This window comes from Lithobates pipiens, unplaced genomic scaffold (genome assembly GCF_037356315.1).
Source record: "Lithobates pipiens isolate NorthernLeopardFrog02 unplaced genomic scaffold, aLitPip1_a1.2 Scaffold_23, whole genome shotgun sequence".
Lineage (NCBI taxonomy): Eukaryota > Metazoa > Chordata > Amphibia > Anura > Ranidae > Lithobates > Lithobates pipiens.
This window is the reverse complement of record NW_027507785.1, coordinates 309352037-309374853: the sequence shown is the minus strand read 5'-3', so window position 1 is coordinate 309374853 and position 22817 is coordinate 309352037. Positions and strand designations below refer to the sequence as shown.

The following is a 22817-nucleotide window of genomic DNA, read 5'->3' as shown; positions in this document are numbered from 1 at the left end:
GTTTAAATACTGCGTAAGCCAGGAGGGCAATAGTGGCTAAACCAGCCAAGGCAGTAAGTTAAGGAGTAAAAGGTAATTACGAGTATTGGCAAGAACTACCGACAGGTATAACAAAGTGGTGTTGCCACCAAAAAAAAAAAAAAGTGTTTAAAATTCTTTAAAAAAAAATTGAAAAAAAAAAAAAGGTTTAACTCACCTCTAAATACCTGTTGCTAGGAGGTCCCTCGTAGTCTGTCTTCTTCCTTGCCTGGGCTGGTGACATCACTTCCCCTCGCGCCGCACAATCATCTGGGACCTGTCACGTGTCTCAGATGACTGTGCGGCGTATCACGGCGCCCCGCGCCGCTCGCGCATGCGCAGTGGGTGCCCGGCTGTGAAGTCACAGCCGGGTGTCCACAGTACGAATGACAACGCCGTGAGCAGAGCGGGGAACAAGGGGGCGCTTTGTTCCCCCGCATCTCTGGACCCTGGGACAGGTGTCTGATTATTAAAAGTCAGCAACTGCAGTATTTGTAGCTGCTGACTTTTAATTATTTTTATTTTTTTAGGGGCACCCCACTTTAAGTGAGCCATGAGGCATAAGGCCTAAGCGTGAGGCACCATTGTCCTCATTTAGACACGGTGTCTTAGGCTAATTAAGAGTGTGAACAGTAAATTTACCAAACGTATTTGAACAGAATCATATCTAGGGCTGCAACTAATGATTATTTTCATAATCGATTAGTTGGCCGATTATTGTTTTGATTAATCGGTTACTAACCTTATTTTTAAAAAAAAACTGTGGTGTTTAATTTAGTTAATATGTAAAGTAAAAAAATAAATAAAAAAAAGGTAATTTATTCCTAAATATCTCTATATGCAGGGGTAAATATAAATAACCAACTAGGCCCCTGGACGACGTAACTATTATGAAACGCGTATGGTGGAGCGACGCACTGACATCACCTCGTGTTTGTGGTCGTAGGATCCAGGAAGGACAGGTCTGTTTGTGTGCGTCTGGCCGGCGCACCGGACTTAAGGCTTGTGACATCCTGTGTCTGTAAGCGCAATATGTTATTTTATGTATTACAATAAATCTAGGGTTTTTACACTATTGGAGCCTTCATATTTTTTATGTGCATCTACATCCACCCATGAGTCTTGATTGGTGTGGGACAATTTGGAGAACATTGGTTCATTCCTTATGCTGTGGAGATTATGCAAACCAGCGGGATGGTCTGACGGTTTGGGAGGCTGCAATACCATCTTATACTTTCTATGATCCTCTGTAACGGGGGGTCATAGACTTCTGGTAAGAAGTGAATATTTACACAAGTGGTGGTGGATTGGACACGGATCACAAATTTGAAGAATTTTTTGATGACTTGATTGGATTTTTCCCTCAGTCACGCACGGGTGTATACCATTTGTTGACTATATTTAAAGAGACCATATTATATATATATATATATATATATATATATATATATATATATATATATATATATATATATATATTATCTTTTTATATTTATTCAGCTCAATTTTATTGGGGAGACCACCGATTTATTTGGTTGGTTGTTTCACAGGTTTAGCGCAACTTATAATTTTTCTCATACTTAAATATATCAAACTGGTATATGTATGACGGACCTGTTAAAGGAAAGGGTGATGGATTGTAGGCGGGTCAAAGCTTCCAGCTCATCAGGGAGTGATGACAGAAAGTTATTCCTACAAAAAGAAAAATCAATTTAGTAAATATTTCACAAATCACAGGTAATATATTTAACCACTTGACCTCCGGAAGATTTACCCTCCTTCGTGACCTGGCCATTTATTGCGATACAGTACTGCGTTAATTTAACGTTAATTTGATCACCCTCGAGGTCTTTATTTTTTTGCGTTCTAAAGAAAAAAAAAAGACTGTCAACTTTAAAAAAAAAAAAAAATATATATATATATATATATATATATATATATATATATATATATATATATATATATATATATATATATATATATACAGTGGTGTGAAAAAGTGTTTGCCCCCTTCCTCATTTCCTGTTCCTTTGCCCTGTGTGAAAAAGTGATTGCCCCCTAAACCTAATAACTGGTTGGGCCACCCTTAGCAGCAACAACTGCAACCAAGCGTTTGCGATAACGTGCAATGAGGCTTTTACAGCGTCCTGGAGGAATTTTGGCCCACTCATCTTTGCAGAATTGTCCTAATTCAGTTACATTAGAGGGTTTTCGAGCATGAACGGCCTTTTTGAGGTCATACCACAACATCTCAATAGGATTCATGAAGGTCAGGACTTTGGCTAGGCCACTCCAAAGTCTTCATTTTGTTTTTCTTCAGCCATTCGGTGGTGGACTTGCTGGTGTGTTTAGGATCATTGTCCTGCTGCAGAACCCAAGTTCGTTTCAGCATGAGTACACGAACAGATGGTCGGACATTCTCCTTCAGGATCTCTTGGTAGACAGCAGAATTCATAGTTCCTTTTATCACGGCAAGTCTTCCAGGTCCTGAAGCAGCAAAACAGCCCCAGACCATCACACTACCACCACCATATTTTACTGTTGGTATAATGTTCTTTTTATGAAATGCAGTGTTCCTTCTACGCCAGATATACTTGGACACACACCTTCCAAAGAGTTCCACTTTTGTCTCATCGGTCCACAGAATGTTATCCCAAAAGTCTTGGGGATCATCAAGATGTGTTGTGGAGAAATTGAGACGAGCTTTGATGTTCTTTTTGCTCAGCAGTGGTTTTCTCCTTGGAACTCTGCCATGCAGGCCATTTTTGCCCAGTCTTTTCCTGATGGTGGAGGCATGAACGCTGACCTTAACTGAGGCAAGTGAGGCCTGCAGTTCCTTGGACGTTGTTGTGGGGTCTTTTGTGACCTCTTGGATGAGTCGTCGCTGCGCTCTTGGGGTAATTTTGGGCGGCCGGCCACTCCCGGGAAGGTTCACCACTGTTCCATGTCTTCGCCATTTGTGGATAATGGCTCTCACTGTGGTTCGCTGGATTCCCACAGCTTTGGAAATGGCTTTATAACCCTTTCCAGACTGATAGATCTCAATTACTTTCTTTCTCAATTGTTCCTGAATTTCTTTGGGTCTCGGCATGATGTGTAGCTTTTAAGGATCTTCTGGTGGACCTTACTGTGTCAAGCAGCTCCTATTTAAGTGATGCCTTGATTGTGAACAGGTGTGGCAATAATCAGGCCTGGGTGTGGCTAGAGAAATTGAACTCAGGTGTGGACAACCACAGTTATAGTATGTTTTAACAAGGGGGGCAATCACTTTTTCACACAGGGCCATGATGGTTTGGATTTTTTTCACCTTTAATAATAAACACCTTCATTTACAAATTGCATTTTGTGTTTACTTGTGTTGTCCTTGACTATTGTTTAAATTGGTTTGATGTTCCGAAACACCTAAGTGTGACAAACATGCAAAGGAACAGGAAATGAGGAAGGGGGCAAACACTTTTTCACACCACTATATATATATATATATATATATATATATATATATATATATATATATATATATATATATATATATATATATATATATATATATATATATTTTTTTTTTTTTTTTTTTTTTTTTTTTTTTTTTACCAAAACCTATACAATAGAAAAAATGTAAAAAAATTAATTTCTTCATAAATTTAGGATAATATATATTCTGCTACATGTTTTTGTTTAAAAAAAATCCCAATAAGCATATATTTAAAGGACAGAAACCACTGCAGAGAAATTGCATCTCCAATGTAAGTTGCCAACATCTCGTAATAACTGTAAAGAGAGAAGAAAAAGTACTCCCCAGGCGGATATTGATTGATTTGCACAAAAGTTATCGCGTCTACAAACTATGGGATATATACAGGATTTTTTTTTTTTTTTAATACTAGTAATGGTATAGAAAAATAGAAAAATACCCGCTGGTCAGCCAGAATTCCTAGTGCCCCTGTCACTTCCTGTGTAACAATATTTCAAAACACCCCCCCCCCTTATATAGCAGATATAGCAGTAGGTGAAGAAGTTGACAGGAAATGTGTCACTGGCGGGATCACCAGGAGAAAATAAAGGGAAAAAAATAAGGATGGAAAAAGAAAACAAAAAAACAGGCACCATATCTAGAGACTGGTAAACTGCAATATATTAATACTCATGTTTGGGCGGGGGGGGGGGGGTTAAATACACTTTAAATCAGATTTTCTCAAGCTTTTACCCAAGAGGAACCTCTAAAAAAAAAAAAATTCAGCTCTTGGGGAACTCTTATACACAATATATATCTTGTCACACACATATACACACACTATATTACCAAAACTATTGGGCCGCCTGCCTTTACACGCACATGAACTTTAATGGCATCCCAGTCTTGGTATGCTGATGCCTTAAGATTTCCCTTCACTGGAACTAAGGGGCCAAGCCCAACCCCTGAAAAGCAACCCCACACCAAATGATTTGGACCAGTGCACAAAGCAAGGTCCATAAAGACATGGATGAGTGAGTTTGGGGTGGAGGAACTGGACTGGCAGGCACAGAGTCCTGATCTCAACCAGTTAGAACACCTTTGGGATGAATTTGAGCGGCGACTGCGAGCCAGGCCTTCTAGCCCAACATCAGTGCCTGCCCTCACAAATGCGCTTCTGGAAGAATGGTCAAACATTCCCATAGACACACTCCTAAACCTTGTGCACAGACTTCCTAGAAGAGAAGAATGTTACAGCTGCAAAGGGTGGGCCAACTCAATATTGAACCCTATGGACTTAAGCTGGGATGCGATTAAAGCTCATGTGCATGTAAAGGCAGGTGTCCCAATACTTTTGGTAATATGTGTGTATATATATATATATATATATATATATATATATATATATATATATATATACACACACACACACACACAGTATATATAATAATAAAGCACTTTAGAATACTACACTATGCAAGTTCTTTAATTCTAAATGTGAGCTGGATTACCCCGAGATCAAGAAAGGATGGTTGGTTTTGGATGCTTCTACTCCCGGTCTGAATTGGTGATAATAGAGTGGATTTGGGGACTGATGAAGGAGCGTGTTTGACTCCATTCTGTTTATGATGTTCAGTTAATTAAAGAGATGGTACACCTCTATGGATAGTTATATTGACTCACATATACACTGAGTGGGTCAATATCAGCAACCTCTTACACACAAGTGTGATGTTCGGACCCCAATACTTCTCACTTGTCCACTACCCCAAGAATTAAGAAAGGCACCACGCTTTGCTGCCCTCTTAGGACTGGGGACCTTTTTTAAACCATTCACCGATGAAAAAAAATAGATGTATATTCACAAACAACTGTGTAACAACATGGTCATCAAAATCAGCTAAAGACAATATTGCCTGATCCACTGCACCTGCATCTATTCAGCTTACGCGTTTGGGGGGGGGGGGTGGAGGATGGCTCTGATGAAGCGATCCCACTTGGAACGTGTAAGTTGAATATATCCAAGTGGTGACTTTATGGGCAACATTGTCTTTAGATGATTTTGATGAGCGTGTTGTACACAGTTGTTTGTGAGTATACATCTATTTTGTTTTCATCAGTAAAGTGTTTACAAAGGTAATGCGCTAGTCTGGTGTGCCCTTTTTTTGCTTTTGTAGTGCACGAGTCATTTGCCTCTGGTGAGTCTTCTGTCTTCATTATATATGGCAGATTTAAAGACCGTACATTCATGTGGATGGTCTGATTGACTCACAGATGTATTAAGTGGGTTATTTATATCTGATGAGCGGTAGTAATATTATGACATCTGTAGTTATACACCACATGGTACAGAATCATTTTTTAATAGAATTTTGATATCTGTAATTTAAATGTTGAAATACTGCACCAAGAGAGTCTCTTTATTTTGATACCAGTCTGGAGTACATTTTGGAGATGGTGGTGATGGCGAAGATCCATATTACATTTTATATATATATATATATATATATATATATATATATATATATATATATATATATATATATTTATTAAAACCTTGGATTGAGACTAACTTGGTCTGAGAGTGTTTTGCAAGACAAGCAGAATTTTTTCTAACATTTTTTACTTGATATACAAGTGTTGTCTTGATATACAAGTAGTGTCATGTCACAGCTGAGTGTAAAAGAGAAGAGAGGCGCCTCTAAGTGTAGAAATATGGTTACATTTGCATGAAGGTACAACATTTAGCAACTCACATGGTTGATGATTAAAACAGGCACATCTAAGTATGCAGGCATCCGGGGTAAAGCTGTCCACATAGACCGTCCTCCTCACCACCATCAGTCTTCCTTTCCACGCTGTGCTCCACAAGCGCTTCAAGCCCCAATTTCAGATCGCTCTACTGCAGGGTAGTCTTCCTGGTCACGATTGTAGACTGACATTGGTGAGAGCCGGCGGTGTGGAGGACAGTCTATGTGGACAGCTTTTCCCCAGATGCCTGCATACTTAGATGTGCCTCTTTTAATCATCAACCATGTGAGTTTTGCTGCACTTACAGGCGCCTCTCTTCTTTTATATTCTGTAGCTCCTGCTGGATTTTACTTCTACTCCCCATGTGGAGGCTTCCATTTGTGGATGGACATTTTATGGTTACACAACCCATCATATTCCTATAATCTTTTTATATGGACTATAAACGGAAGGATTTATAAATAAATGGTTGTTGAACGAATCTGGGATTCCATTATTTCTTATGGGGACATTTGCTTTGATATAAGAGTGCTTTGGATTACAACATGTTTCCAGAACAAATTATGCTCGCAATCCAAGGTTTTACTGTATATAGAAAAGCCCTGGGGGATAATGCCGAGTATGCCTTTATAACTCATGCACTTTTACAAATCTTTTATATCTGGTGAGCATGTTATCATAATAATATAAACAATATTTTCATGTATAGTGCTTCTCTGTATGATAAAGTGTGAGTATGATACTATAAGATTATGATTTTAATCATCTAAACATACTGCACTATGGAGATGTCTCTTTTTGTTTAAATGCTGTCCCCAAGTCAAGGACCAAGGAAGGTGGAGAAAAGTGAAGTGAGGATGTAAAGTGTCACAAAACACACATCATTAACCACTTGAGCCCCGGAAGGATTTACCCCCTTCCTGACCAGGGCCTTTTTTTCGATTCGGCACTGCGCCGCTTTAACTGACAATTGCACTGTTGTGCGACGTTGTACCCAAACGTCCTTTTTTTCCCACAAACAGAGCCTTCTTTTGGTGGAATTTGATCAAGGCAATTTTGAAAAAAAGCTATATTGTTGACTTTTTGCTATAATAAATATCCCCAAAAAATATATAAATATAAAATAATTTCTTCCTCAGTTTAGGCCAATATGCATTCTTCTACATATTTTTGGAAAAATTTTTTTTTTTTTTTTTTTTTTTTTTTAAATCACAATATGCGTATAATGATTGGGTTGAACAAAAGTTATCACGTCTATAAAATAGGGGATAGATTTATGGCATTTTTATTATATATATTTTTTTATTAGTAATGGCAGTGATCTGTGAATTTTATCGTGACTGCGACATTGCGGCGGACAGATCGGAAACGTGACACTATTTTGGGACCATTGTCATTTATACAGCGATCATGTAAATGTTACTGGCAGGGAAGGGGTTCAACACTAGGGGGCGATCGAGGGGTTAAGTGTGTTCCCTCAGTGTGTTCTAACTGTAGGGGGGGTGGGCTCACTAGAATATGACAGAGATTACTGCTCCCGATCACTGGGAGCAATCGATCCCTGTCATGTTGCTAGGCAGAACAGTTAAATGTCTTGTTTACTTATGCATCTCCCCATTCCGTGATCGCAGGCCACTGGTGAACATCCGAGTCTGTGGGATCAGCGGGCACGCTCCTGCGGAAGGCACGCCACCTGACGAAGCAGTGATGTACGGGTATATCGTTTTGCGCACCTGTGCCGCTATGCCGACGTGAGCCGGTCGGCAAGTGGTTAAACGATCAATAAATGGTGTATTACATGCTGTTTATACTCCGTCACTATGAGATTTGTTTTCTGTATTCTGAAAAAAAAAAAAAAATGGTTGATCCTGCTGCTCGCTATCTCCCCCTTCTGTCCATGTCCCCAATTCAGCTAGGGATTTTGCAGCTATGGTGGCAACTCTGCACATGCTAAGTTTTTAGTGAGTTTCTATGCTGAACATCTCCTCCCTATCACATCTGAGCAGCCCATGTGACTACAGAGTCCCACAATGGGGCAACGTATTTATTAAAAAAAAAAAAAAAAAAAAAAAAAAAGGAGAGCTCTTGTTCATTAACCAGTTGCCGACCGCCGCACGACGATGTACGTCGACAGAATGGCACGGGCAGGCATATGGGCGTACCTGTACATCCCTGCCTTCCCGCGGGTGGGGCCCCCCCCCCGGTGCCAGCGGCGGTTGGGATCCGTTCAGGAGCGATCCGGGATGAGGGGGCGGCCATTCGTTCATGGCCACCCCCTCGCGATCGCTCCTGACGAATGGAAGTGCAGCGTGACATCACTTCCTCTCCTGTAATGTAAACACAGGCAGAGGAAGTGATGTAATCTCTCCTCCGTGTCGGTATTTTTCGTTCCGGCACAGAGGAGAGAGGATCGGTGAGTTGCACCAACACGACACAATACAGTAGAACATGCCAGGCACACTCACACCCCCCCTTTACCCCCCCAATCAACCCCCCAATCACCCCTGCACCCCCAGTCACAGTGACACCAATTGCATTTTTTATTTTTTTTGCATTGGTGCCATTTGTGACTGTAATAACTGTTAGGGCAGTTAGGGTTAGCTACCTTTAGTTCTAGGGTACCCCCCTAACCCCCCCAATAAAGGTTTAACCCCGTGACCACCCCCCGTCGCCAGTGTCACTAAGGCTGGGTTCACATTGCAGCGTTTTTTGAGAACGGATGTGATTCGCACCGCACTGCAGTGCAAATCACATCCGATCTCTGTGCGATGCGAGTTCAGCCATACAGATAGTATGGCTGAATTCGCATCGCACCCGCCGCAAACTCGCACGGGACCCTTTTTTTGGTCCGCAGCAGAATCGGATCGCATGGGTGTTCACACCATGCGATCCGATTCCTGTCCGAGTTTGCAGATCGCACTGCAATATGCGAACTGATCTGGGGGTGTCATTAACATTTCACTGACACTCCCAGCAGTTCGCATAGGGCAGTGTGATGCGGGAACCCGCCGCGGATTCACGGCGTTCCCGCATCGCTCCAGTGTGAACCCAGCCTAATAAGCAATCGTTTTTCTGATCACTGTATTAGTGTCACAGGTGACGCTAGTTAGGCAGGTAGGTATTTAGGTTCGCCGCAGCTTTTTATAGCGCCAGGGACCCCCATATACTACCGCATAAAGCCCCCTGATTGCCCCCTAGTTAACCCTTTCACCAGTGATCACCATATAACTGTTACAGGTGACGCTGGTTGGCTAGTTATTTTTTTATAGTTTCAGGGCACCCGCCATTTATTACCTATTAAAGGTTTAACCCCCTGATCACCCGGCGGGTGATATAAGTTTGAGGGTCAGATAAGGTCTGCGTCGCCCCAGGCAGCGTCAGGTTAGTGCCAGTACCGCTAACACCCACGCACAAAGCATACACCTCCCTTAGTAATATAGTATCTGATCAGATCTATATTAGCGTCGCCAGCAGTTTAGGTTTCCCAAAACGCATTGTTAGCGGGATCAGCCCAGATACCTGCTAGCACCTGCGTTTAGCCCCTCCGCCAAGCCCAGCCCAGCGCACCCAAGTGCAGTATCGATCGATCACTGTCACTTACAAAACACAACACACATAACTGCAGCGTTCGCAGAGTCAGGCCTGATCCCTGCGATCGCTAACAGGTTTTTTTGTAGCGTTTTGATACAGTCGCTGACAGCCTAGGTGCTTTTTTACCTGTGAGTCTCACTAGTGTACCCCTAAATTTAGGGGTGTCTACTTTCCAAAATGGGGTCATTTGGGGGGGGGGGGGGGTTTGTGCCATCTTGGCATTTTATGGCCTTCAAAACTGTAATAGGTAGTGAGGAGTGAAATCAAATCAAATTTACACCCTTAGAAATCCTGAAGGCAGTGCTTGGTTCTCGGGGCCCCGTACGCGGCTAGGCTCCCAAAAAATCCCACACATGTGGTATCCCCGTACTCAGGAGAAGTAACAGAATTTATTTTGGGGTGTCATTTCACATATGCCCATGGCATGTGTGAGCAATATATCATTTAGTGACAACTTTGTGAAAAAAAAAAAAGTTTGTAATATTCCCGCAACTTGTGGCAAAATATAAAATATTCCATGGACTCAACATGCCTCTCAGCAAATAGCTTGGGGTGTCTACTTTCTAAAATGGGGTCATTTGTGGGGGTTTTGTGCCATCTTGGCATTTTATGGCCTTCAAAACTGTAATAGGTAGTGAGGAGTGAAGTCAAAAATTTACGCCCTTAGAAAGCCTGAAGGCGGTGCTTGGTTTTCGGGGCCCCGTACGCGGCTAGGCTTCCAAAAAGTCGACCACATGTGGTATCCCCGTACTCAGGAGAAGCAGCAGAATGTATTTTGGGGTACAATTCCAAATATAACCATGGCATGTGTGAGCAATATATCATTTAGTGACAACTTTGTGTAAAAAAAAAAAAAAAAAATTTTTTTTTTGTCATTATTCAATCGCTTGAGGCAAAAAAATAAAATAATCAATGGGCTCAACATGCCTCTTATCAATTTCCTTAGGGTGTCTACTTTCCAAAATGGGGTCATTTGGGGGGGGGTTTGTACTGCCCTGCCATTTTAGCACCTCAAGAAATGAGATAGGCAGTCATAAACTAAAAGCTGCTAAAAAATTCCAGAAAACGTACCTTAGTTTGTAGATGTGACAACTTTTGCGCAAACCAATAATTATACAGTTATTGACTTTTTTTTTACCAAAGACATGGGGCTGAATACATTTTGGCCTAAATGTATGACTAAAATTGAGTTTATTGGATTTTTCTAATAATAAAAAGTAGAAAATATCAATTTTTTTCAAAATTTTACGTTTATATCGCAAAAAATAAAAATCGCAGAGTCAGTCAAATACCTTTAAAAGAAAGCTCTATTTGTGGGAAAAAAAGGATGCAAATTTTGTTTGGATACAACATTGCATGACCGCGCAATTACCAGTTAAAGCAGCGCAGTGCCAAATTGTAAAAAGACCTCTGGTCATTGACCAGCAAAATGGTCCGGTCTGAAAGTGGTTAATAATTGAGATACTGACCTCATATCCAGATGTGTTAATCTCAGTAACATGCACAAATTCAAGGTGATGGTTGGGATTTTATTGAAGCCCAGGTTGACGTCAAACACAGATTCTTTCAATTCTACAATCCTACAAGAAAAAGTTTTAATATTAAAGTCTTTCCAGAAGAAATGTGAAAAAAAAAAAACGTAGACTCTAACTTCAAGAGTCCTCCTACTGCATTCACCTGCGGAATTCCTGCAAACCAAATCAGCCAAGAGTTTCTTTTTATCTCAGTATCCTGATCTCCGCACCTGCAGAATCAATTAGAGGGTGTCTTGTTCCCTTTCCATAACTAAGGGGAATAGCTTCACCCACCTCTCTGATAGAGGCACCAATTATCTCTATTGACTTATACTTCCCAATTGTAGAGGTAACCTGGCAAACCTGGGCAGTACTCTGGTTCCATGGTCAGTAGTCTGGCCTAACCGCCCGAAAGAGAGACAACTTCAAATTTTTAGCAGGGCAGCGATCTGCATGGATTTTTTTTTTCTCTATATTAAAGCAGAGTACCCACTGTTAATTTTATTTTTTATTTTTAGGATGCATATCTTATGTTTCCAAGGCTTATTTATAGCATTCATGTTTGTGTGCTTAACTGGCGCTCGATTGCCGATTTCATAGAGGAATATATATCTTATATTCCTCTTTCCTGGCAGTTTCCATGGTGCTTGTGGGCATGTGAAGCCCACAAGCACTATCTTCCGGGCTCTGGTGTAGCTGAGCGATCAGCATGCACCGCCCGTTCTCGTGCATGCGCTGTATGTACGGCGCAGCGCCGTACACTTCTGACGTTGCCATCACAGTGGGCATCGCCTGCCCCCATTGTGATGTCAGCAAAGCCCTTGGCGCTGCCCTTCGACCTCCTGGTAAATGATGACAACCCTCTCCCAGGAGCACTAGCGAGGACGGGCTCGGAGGGAAATGATGTCAGGCGCCAGGGAGGGGAAGAGGCAGATTCCAAGGCACCCCTTAGCAACAGACATCAAAACGTGAGTAAAATGACAAGTTAATTTTATGAGTGGAACTCGGCTTTAATATGGATTTCCTCCTCCAAGCCAAACATGTACAGGTATGTACACCAGATGCACCTGCCTGAGCTGTACAATGCCAATGTAATATTTAGCTGTGCTCCGGAAAAGAGCCACAAGGAGTAGTCAGTGTACCTCCAGGGTGTACTATAGCGTTCGCCTGCGCAGGGCCGTGTTTACCCACACAGGGGGATACACGGGTGTTCCGTGCATCATGGTGCAGGTAGTCCCTTTATTGTCAATTGGGACACTGATACAGCCCATATGACATGCATGTGGGTGCATGTCCCCCAAACTCATGGTCTGTGTTCAGACATGTACCCGCACCCACACCACATGAATGTAATTTTGGGAACAGCCGCTGTGTCTGTGCAGCCACTGCATCCCAATTGACATCAATGGGCCTGCCTGCAGGAGAATGCAAGGAGCATTTGTGCATCCCCATGCGGGTCACCATGGCCCTCCACAGATGTGCGCTATAGTACCCCCATGTGAAAAAAGCCTCCGAGGGTGGCATGTCTTTCTTTTGACCCAATTCATTCTGCAGCAGCACCAGAAATGTACATATCAAAGACAGACAGCCCTGTTTAAGCACTACTATTTGGGCTACAGTATGTATTCTCAACATTAGCTACTATATGACTGAGTGGTGCTCACCTTACCCGTGTGCATGCGGGTATTTATTAGGATATAGGTTGGAATTACCAATGTAGCAAATACCCTTGCTATATTTTGTTCGATGTGAAATTTTTGGATAGTGCCTATTCTGCTATAATGCTTCTATACGTGTTGAAGACAACGTTAATGCAAAAACATTAGTTGGAAGTGGTGTGCTTACTTCATATGTTTGCAGGTTTTGTATTAGCAGGTTGATACACTATGGGGAAGATTTACTAAATTGGTGCAAACAGAATCTGGTGAAGCTGTGCATACTAACCAATCAGCCTCCGGGTTTTGTTGCCAAAGCTTAATGGAACTAACTGAAATTGATCGTAAAGTCTTGTTTTTTCTTTTTGTTTTTTTTTTAGCTAAAAATAACAAACAAGTCTATACTTAGCTCCTCTGTGCAGGGGTTTTGCACAGAGCAGCCCAGATTTTCCTCTGCTCGGGTCCCTCGTCGGCTCTCCTGGCCCCTCCCTCCTGTTGAGTGCAGCTTGCTATGGGGGTACCCGAGCTGCAGCTCCCTGTGTCCATTCAGACATGGAGCCGTGGCACAGACCCTCCCCCCTTTCTCTCCCCAATGATCAGCAGATCCTCTCTTCTTATGTGACAGCACTGGACCACTTAACAATTTAGCTGAGCTCCACTCCCGCTGAGCTCCGTTGCCCTCCGCCGCTTACTGGAGCCGTCGGTAGAGGCGGAGGCAATCGGGTCCTTCTCCTGGCTAGATATGGAGACAAGTGAGGGGAAGATGGCCCCTACCCGTCTCCATACCAATGCAAGATATCACTTCTGCCCATAGCTCTGATGCCCTGTACACACGGTCGGACATTCCGACCACAAAATCCGTCTGATTTTTTCCGACAGATTTTGTCCAAAACTTGTGTTGTATACACACGGTTGCACAAAGTTGGCAGAAAATCCGACCGTCCTGAACGAGGTGACGTACAACACGTACGTCAGGACCATAAATGGGCCAGTAGCCAATAGCTTTCGTCTCTTTGTCCCTCGGAATTGTATACAAACTATCGGAAGTTATGCGATCAGATTTTGTTGTTGGAAAATTGTAGATCCTGCTCTCAAACTTTGTACATCAGAAAATCCAACAGAAAAAGTCCGATAGAGCCCGCACACGATCGGATTTTCCGACAACATAATCCGATCGGACTTTTTCCATCGGAATTTCCGACCGTGTGTACAGGGCATTAGAGGGCCATTGTTTTTTCTATTTTATGACATTTTATTTTATTTTTTTATTTTTCATTGCATTTTAGTGTAACAGCGTTTTAGCGTTTACATATGCGTGCGCAACTTGCGCACAAACACAGAGGGATTTTTTTTCTTATTTATTTTTACACTGTCCCTTGTAAACATCCCTTGAAATAGAAAGGATGACAGATCCTCTTTAAGGACAGGTCTCTTATTTACATTTAAAAGCAAAAGATCAAGGAAAAAAAAAAAATCTTTTGATTTACAATAAAAAAAAAAAATGATTTACATCCAGTCTGGACCAGAAGTGATTTCACAATGTCGCTCCGGTCCTCGAAGGCCATAGAGGTGATCAAAGAGTAGATACTGGCGCCACCATACGATCATCATAAAATAAGGATTTTCACCAGCACACCTTGGTATATGGACAATCTTGTCCTTTACCACTTGAAGACCAGGCTTTTACTGGCACTTTTTATTTACAAGTTTAACGTTTTTGTTTACAAGTTTAACCACTTCCTGCCCAAGGACGTCATGTGACGTCTGACTTTCAGTAGGAATATCTAAATGATGCCTGCAGCTACAGGCATAATTTCAGCCGGCGATATTGTGCACCATAAGAGCATAGCAGCAGGTGATGGGAGGGGACATACCCCCCTCCTGCCACCATCCAGTGCTTCTCCGGGCAATCCCGTGCCATCGGGGACCCAGATAAAAAAAAATCGCCCCCCGCTGGATGACAACCATAGAGATTTCCGGTCGCCTCTATGACCGTCGGAGGCCCGGGAGCGACGTTATGATGTCACGTCCGGGGCTGCAGATGTAAACAAGTCCGCGATCGCGGCTGGTAAGCATGAGATCGTAGATTTTTTTCTGTGATCTCATGCTTTCCAGCCTGGAGGAGAGATGTGGGGTCTTATTGACCCTGCACTTCTCCATAAAGAGGACCTGTCGCAAACGATTCTTATTACAAGGGATGTTTACATTCCTTGTAATAGGAATAAAAGTGATCAAAAAAAAAATGTAAAAAATTTAAAAAATAAAAACTACTTAAAACACCCCTGTCAGAAACGAACGCACACGTAAGTCCCGCCCACATATGTAAATGCTGTTCAAACCACACATGTGAGGTATCGCCGCATGCGTTACAGCAACAATTCTAGGACTAGAACGCCTCTGTAAATCTAAACATGTAGAGTTTAAAGGGTTGCCTATGGAGATTTTTAAGTACCAAAGTTTTGTGTCCTTTCATGAGTGTGCACAATTTTAAAGCGTGACATCTATTTACTTGGCGTAACATCACCTTTCACATTATACAAAAAAATTGGGCTAACTTTAATGTTTTGTTATTTTTTAAATCAGGAAACAGTTTTTGTTTTTTTTTCCCAAAAAACGCTGTTTAAAAACTTGTTGCGCAAATACCGTGCAAGATAAAAAGTTGCAACGACCGCCATTTTATTCCTTAGGGTGTCTGCTAAAAAAATATATATATATAATGTTTGGGGGTTCTGAGTAATTTTTAGCAAACAAATTATGATTTTCACATGTAGGAGAGGAGTGCCACAATAGGCCCGGTATGGAACTGGTTAAATTCAAGAAACTCTTTGATCGCCTATGGGAGCAGTCAGCGGCACCGTCGGATCATTTCTCGGGTGAAGAGGCGGAAAAGGTAAGCCCGAGAAACAACCACAAGTGCCGGCAGAGGGGAGTGTCTGTCCCGCTGCTTCGGAAAGCATTCCAGTGGCTCATGAGTCGCTCGGAATGCTTTAGTGAAAAAGCTAGCCGTTGGCTGAAATAAAACGGCACCGGGGTTATGGCTGATATCTTCAGACATAATCCTGACAAACTACTTGCACACTGCAACGTATATGTACATATTGCGGTCGCCAAGTAGTCATCACCGGCAAACATTTTGAGATCCCTTTTTTCAAGGCACAGCCATGCTCGGGTTTAGACTGAGGAGGTCCCAGATGAGGCTTCTGTGTCCATACCTACATCAATAAAGTTTTGCAACTGCAGATCACATAGACCTGCCAATGAAGTTTGAATGATTTCAAAATGGTCTCAAACTGATGTCACGGTAAAGCCACAGGCCTTATGCAGATTCCCTATGTGCCTTCAGTTTGAGTACCAGGTGGTGACAGGGTCTCTTTACCTGCTTCAGATCTACGCTATAGCCAAATGACAGCTCCAGCGCAGGGCCTACTTTGCCGGGAGTACGTCTATTGACGTCCTACCGCACCCGAGCAGCCTGCGCGCCCCCTTGCGGGGGGCGCTCTGTGATCAGCCGAGTCTATGAGACTCGGCTGATTGCAGATCGGTGTAATGGGTCGATCCCGACCCGTTACCACGTGATCAGCTGTCAGCCAATGACAGCTGATCATGTGATGTAAACAGAGCCAGTAATCGGCTATCTTTTCTCCTCGCTCTGACAGCTTGAGGAGAAAAAAGCCGATCACCAGCGGCTGCGAGAGGGACATCGGTCCCGATCAAGGAGAGCTGCCGCCAGCTCATCTGTGCCACCTACCAGTGCCCACAGTGCCACCCATCAGTGCCCAATCAGTGCTTCATCAACAGTGCTGCTCATCAGTGCCACCTATTAGTGGTACCCATCAGTAACACTTATCAGTGCCCATCAGTGCCACCCATCAGGGCTCCATTAGTGGCCATCAGTGCCACCTAATCTGTCCCCATCAGTGTTGCCTTAACTGTGCCTATCAGTGCCCACCAGTGCAGCCTATCAGTGCCCACCAGTGCAGCCTATCAGTGCCCACCAGTGCAGCCTATCAGTGCCCACCAGTGCAGCCTATCAGTGCCCACCAGTACAGCCTATCAGTGCCCACCAGTGCAGCCTATCAGTGCCCACCAGTGCAGCCTCATTAGCGCATATCAATGACGGATAAAATAATTACCGGTTTGCAAAATTTTATAACAAACTATGAAACATGATCTATTTTTTTTCAAAATTTTCCATCTTTTTTTGTTTAGCAAAAAATAAAAACCACAGCTGTGATTAAATACCACCAAAAAAAAAAGCTCTATTTGTGTGAAAAAAATTATAAAAATGTCATTTGGGTACAGTGTTGTATGACTGAGCAATTGTCATTCAAAGTGCGTCAGCGCTGAAAGCTGGAAATTGGTCTGGGCAGGAGGGGGGTTTAAGTGCCCGGTAAGCAAGTGGTTAAAAAATATTCCAATATTTTGTTTACCTATGAATCCAAGTATTGGCAGAACCCCCCCCCCCCCCCAGGGTCTTCATCTCACTGGTGATGGGACGTCATTATAGCAAATGCTGAAATGAGCAAACACACACGCACACGCAGAAGATGACTGGTGGAAAGCACTTACAGTGAATTACAGTAAGTAGGAAGGATTTAAAGTTCCCCTCGAGGGCTCTTGAACAGGCAGACGCTCGGCGTGGAAGTGCCGGGAAATTACACCGGCTTCCCTCGGTGCTTGTAAAAATCTCAGATTATCATCTACTACATCGTCTGCATTTACCAGCCAACTGACTCATCCATTCCGATGAAAGGGGGGGGGGGGGGGGGCAAAACCGTAAAGGCCCCATAAAAGACCCCCTAAGACAATGATTGTTAACTTATGAGCTATATAGGGCCTTAAATGCAGCCCCTGACATTACCAAAAGGGCCACACCTAATGAAATATGTAAAGATTCAGAGGACTGTCAGAAACTGCAGAACCAATAGAGGAAATGAGGGTCAGAGAGTGAGGACAGGATAAATATTGTTGGTGGGGGAGATTTTGCAGAAGACAATATGAAATTGGGAAGATGTTACATGAGGCTGGTAGATCAATGCCATTACCCCAATAAATGATCCCAATACAGACTGCTGAGATCCAAGGGCCGCACATCTTATACCAAAGGGTCGCATACGGCCCATAAAGTCACAGATTGGGCACCAGGGCCCCAAGACATTTAAAGTGTATGTCAGGACACAGTAACTAAACATACACTATATTACCAAAAGTATTGGGACGACTACCTTTACACCCACATAAACTTTAAAGGGGCTGTAAAGGTAAAAGTGCATTCTAAGGCTCACCCTGGCCATTGATTGGCTAGAGTGGATGGATTGAAAGCAGCGCAGCCATTGGCTCGCGCTGCTGTCAATTACATCCAATGACGCCGGGGGTGGGGCCGAGTGATACAGTGAGCGGCTACGAGCCAAGACAGCCGCCGAGGGACCCCAGAAGAGCAGGTTCGGAGCCACTCTGTGCAAAACGGGCGGGACAGTGGAAGTATTACATTTTGTTATTTAAAAAAAAAAAAAATGTAAATTTTGTTTGGGTGCCACGTCGCACAACCACGCAATTGTCAGTTAAAGCGACGCAGTGCCGAATTGCAAAAAGTGCTCTGGTCAGGAAGGGGGTGAAATCTTCTGGGGCTGAAGTGGTTAATCTCCAAATACGGAAAGGTTTCTTCACGGTAAGAGCTGGGAAAAGGTGGAATGGACTCCCTCCAGAGGAGTTAAGGGGGTTAAGTATTGGAGCCTATACACATCACCTCTGGACATTCCTTATCTGTTGGAGTTCCTTTTATGCTCCTGTTCTGATCCTTGGGTCCCGGTACCTCAGCTCCCGTGACAGACGCCTTGAGCGACACTTTTGATGCAATCTCACCACTTCATATTTAGCTCATATATAATTTAATGGATTTGCCCCTGAAGAGTGGATTAAATGCACAAAAGACATAGGGCTTATTGGCTGCATCTCATCTTCATTGGATGTTTTAATCAGTTACATATATACAAATTTTATCTTTATACCGTTTCTGAGGTGGTCCGTGTCATCTAGGATGGCTGTTATATAATCATCTTCAATATAGCACAATAATTATAAACAATGCAAAACAATATAGTGCAAATACAAAAAAAATATATATATATATATATATATATATATATATATATATATATATATTGATATGTGCTATAAATATTCCAGTGCAATTAAAACACTTAGTGACTTTCTCGCACGTGCACCTCAACCCCCCCGTGTGATTGTGCACCACCCCAGGGGATGCGACCACACAGTTAAAGTTTGGTCAGGCAAGCAGTAGAACCATCATTTGGCTCAAGGTTAGTGGACTCTATATATCCTCAGATGCTTCCATATAGATGTCCCCGGATCATATATAAAAAAAAAAAAATAGGCTGGCTAATGTGATAAGGGCTGTGCGGTCACATGCCCCCTTGGGGGAGCGCAATCACACGGGGGGTGCGCACGTGCGAGAAAGTCTCTAAGTGTTTTAATTGCACCAAAATATTTATAGCACATATCAAATTTTTTATATATATATTTTTTGCATTTGCACTATATTGAAGTTGATTAAAGGGATTGTCAGGGTATTTTTTTTATTTTTTTAAAATAACAAACATGTTATACTTACCTCCACTGTGCAGCTCGTTTTGCACAGAGTGGCCCCGATCCTGCTCTTCTGGGGTCCCTCGGCGGCTGTCTCTGCTTCCTCCCGCAGGTACTTCTCATGTTCATGCGAGCTCCCTCGCATTGTAAAAAGCACCTGCGGGCGCGCTCCCGTGAAAAAGCCGGCAGCTATAGCCGCTCGCTGTATCATGCGGCCCCGCCCCCCGGCGCGCCGTGTCATTGGATGTGATTGACAGTAGTGCGAGCCAATGGCTGCGCTGCTTTCCATCCATCCACTCCTGCCAATCAGCGGGCAGGTTGAGTGGCGAAGAGGAGGACGTCGGGGGCGAGCGCAGGACTTTTGAGGTGTCAGGTAAGTAAAACCGGGGGGGAGGGGGCCCGGGGCGCAGACAATGTCAGATGTTTCTTTCACCTTAATGCATAGAATGCATTCAGGTGAAAAAACATTTACCTTTGCAACCCCTTTATTAATTCACGTAGTGGGTCACAATATTGATGTGCATTTGCACTTTACAGCAGTTTTGTCTTTTTTTTTTTACAATATGAGTTATATACACAACGCGGCACAATTTTTATATATAAAACAATATATTGTATGTATTTGCACTATATTGTTTTGCATTGTTTTTAATTGTTGTGCTATATTGAGGTTGATTAATTCACTGTGGAATCTTCTTTGGAAGCACTATATATAGATCTATTGATCATTTACGGACTGTATATATTTTTAATGAATGAAATTTGCTCACATTGATTTATTGCACTGGAATATTTATTGCACACATACATATATTTATAGTTATTTTGTATTTGCACTATATTGTTCTACATCGTTTATAATTATAGTGCTATATTTAAGTTGATTCATTCACATAGTGGGTCACAACATTGATTTGCACTTTACGGATCGACAGCAGTTTTGTATATTTTATTTGCAGTATTATGTAGATTTATTTACACAGCGCGGCACAATATTTATATAGAATTGTTTGGTTTAAACACAACATATGGGAGTGTGACCGGTGTCAGCAGCTGAAAGGCATTATTAGAATTCCTTGCATCAATGGGATGCTTCTCTCAAGGCTTCAAGCCCAATATATCATTGGTAGCTCGCAAGATTTATTATTTATATCATTTATTTTTTTATGTTTGTTACATGATGTTATTTTGGACAAAAAACGATTTTTTCAGATTTTTCTAATATGTTATGCAATTATAGTGTTTCTACTGAATCAAGGATGGAGACATATTCACATAAAGTCCCCACCCCTCCCCCCCCCCCCTCCTTTTTTTTTTTTTTTTTCAAAGAAGACAATTTGCCCAAGGGAAAATCGTTGGCCCACGAAATGCAGAGAGATTACAGTGTCTGCAATATGAATTATGTTGGCATCTTGAATGTACATTGGCGAAATGATGAATTTTAATTAATGAATGTGAACATGTGCCTGTTGTTTTTTTTATGTACAGTATTTTAAAATAAATGTAGAATTTTTATACATTTGCTGTACTATTTTACTGAGCACCACTGTCCACTTAAGGACCGAGCCTCTTTCTGAGATTTGTTGTTTACAAGTTAAATACTTTTTTTTTTTTTTTGCTAGAAAATTACTTAGAACCCCCAAACATTCTACATTTTTTTTTCTAGCACTCTAAATAACAAAAATGGCGGTCCTTGCAATACTTTCTGTCACACCGTATTTGCGCACTTTTTTGGGGGAAAAAATACACTTTTTTTAATTAAAAAATAAGACAACATTAAAGTTAGCCCAATTTTTTTTTTATATTGGGAAAGATAACATTACGCCGAGAAAATTGATACCCAACATGTCACGCTTCAAAATTGCGCCCGCTTGTGGAATGGCGACAAACTTTTACCCTTAAAAATCTCCATAGGCAAGGTTTAAAAAGTTCTACAGGTTGCATGTTTTGAATTACAGAGGAGGTCTAGGGCTAGAATTATTGCACTCGCTGTACCGATCGCGGCGATACCTCACATGTGTGGTTTGAACTCTGTTTTCAGATGCAAGCGCTACTCACTTATGCGTTCGCTTCTGCGCGCAAGCTCGGCGGGACGGGCGCATTTAAAAAATTTAATTTTTTTCCCCTTATTTATTTTACCTTTTTTTTTTTTTTCAAGAACAGTGTAAAAATAAAATGGTGTCACTTTTATTCCTATTACAAGGAATGTAAACATTCCTTGTAATAGAAAAAAAGCATGACAGGACCTCATAAATATGAGATCCGGGGTCAAAAAGATCTCACATCTCATATTTACATTAAAATGCAATAAAAAAAAATAAAAAAAATTGTCAATTAATTCTTTTTTTATAAAAATGGCCCTTTAAGAGCTATGGGCACAAGTGATGTATTGGCGTCGCTTCCGCCCAGCAATGGTATGGAGATGGGTGGCCATCTTCCCCTCACTCGTCTCCATACCAAGCAAGGACAAGGATTCGATCAGCTCCATTAAGTGGCAAGGGGCACCGGAGAGTGGAAGCGGGGGCCTTCTCCCAGCGCTGATAAAAGTGATCTTGCGGCGAATCCGCCACAGATACCACTATCATCGGAAACCGGACCTCCCGCCGAAGAAAAGGATACCAGGGTTATGGCAGCTAGCTGCTGCCATAACAAAGATATCCCTCTTCAAATTTAGGACGTATATTGGCATGCGGTGGTCCAGAAATGATTAAAGTCCCTTGGGCAAATTGACTTTGGTTGTTTCTGAAATTTTGGGAACTGAGTGCTGCCCTGGTCAAATGTGGCAGCGGAGTGGGGGGGGGGGGGGGGGAGCAAACGAGCGGAGCTTCCCCCTTTTGGGCGGAGATCCACTTTAACATACAAAGTGGATTTTGCATCTTCAGAAAAAAATGTATTTTGCTCTCCTTAATAAAGCAGGGTTTACCTTGGGGGCACTTCGGTCAGCTGATTTTTGCTGAAATTCACTGTGGTGACGGGACAGGAGCCAACAGCATTGAACACCGCATCTGGGATGGCAGCAGCCTGCTTGTCACTAGAAGAAACAGGAGCAAAATATGACAAAATGTGACACGTGAACAACAAAAACACAAAAAACACAAACAGCTGCAATGAAGGAAAAGGTTGGCACGGCACACTGGGAAGGGATACAATAGTCAAGACGGGATATGGTGAGGACAGGCAAAAGCATCTCAGGTGTGACATCCCTGATGACGGGACAGAGGAGGGGACAAC

At 42.4% G+C, this 22817-nt stretch overlaps 1 protein-coding gene across 2 annotated transcripts in view; it reads right to left on the bottom strand.

The window, feature by feature from the left end:
- LRRC40 (leucine rich repeat containing 40) overlaps positions 1-22817 on the bottom strand; it is a 78217-nt gene that overhangs the window by 7555 nt on the left and 47845 nt on the right. Inside the window, exons 11-13 of one of the 2 annotated variants that reach the window (XM_077450488.1) lie at positions 22510-22617; positions 11281-11391; positions 1633-1710 (exon numbers count right to left, since the gene is read on the bottom strand). In XM_077450488.1, the coding sequence (XP_077306614.1) occupies positions 1633-1710; positions 11281-11391; positions 22510-22617 (297 nt within the window). The remainder of the gene's footprint in view (positions 1-1632; positions 1711-11280; positions 11392-22509; positions 22618-22817) is intronic. The other variant, XM_077450489.1, reaches the window with a different exon arrangement.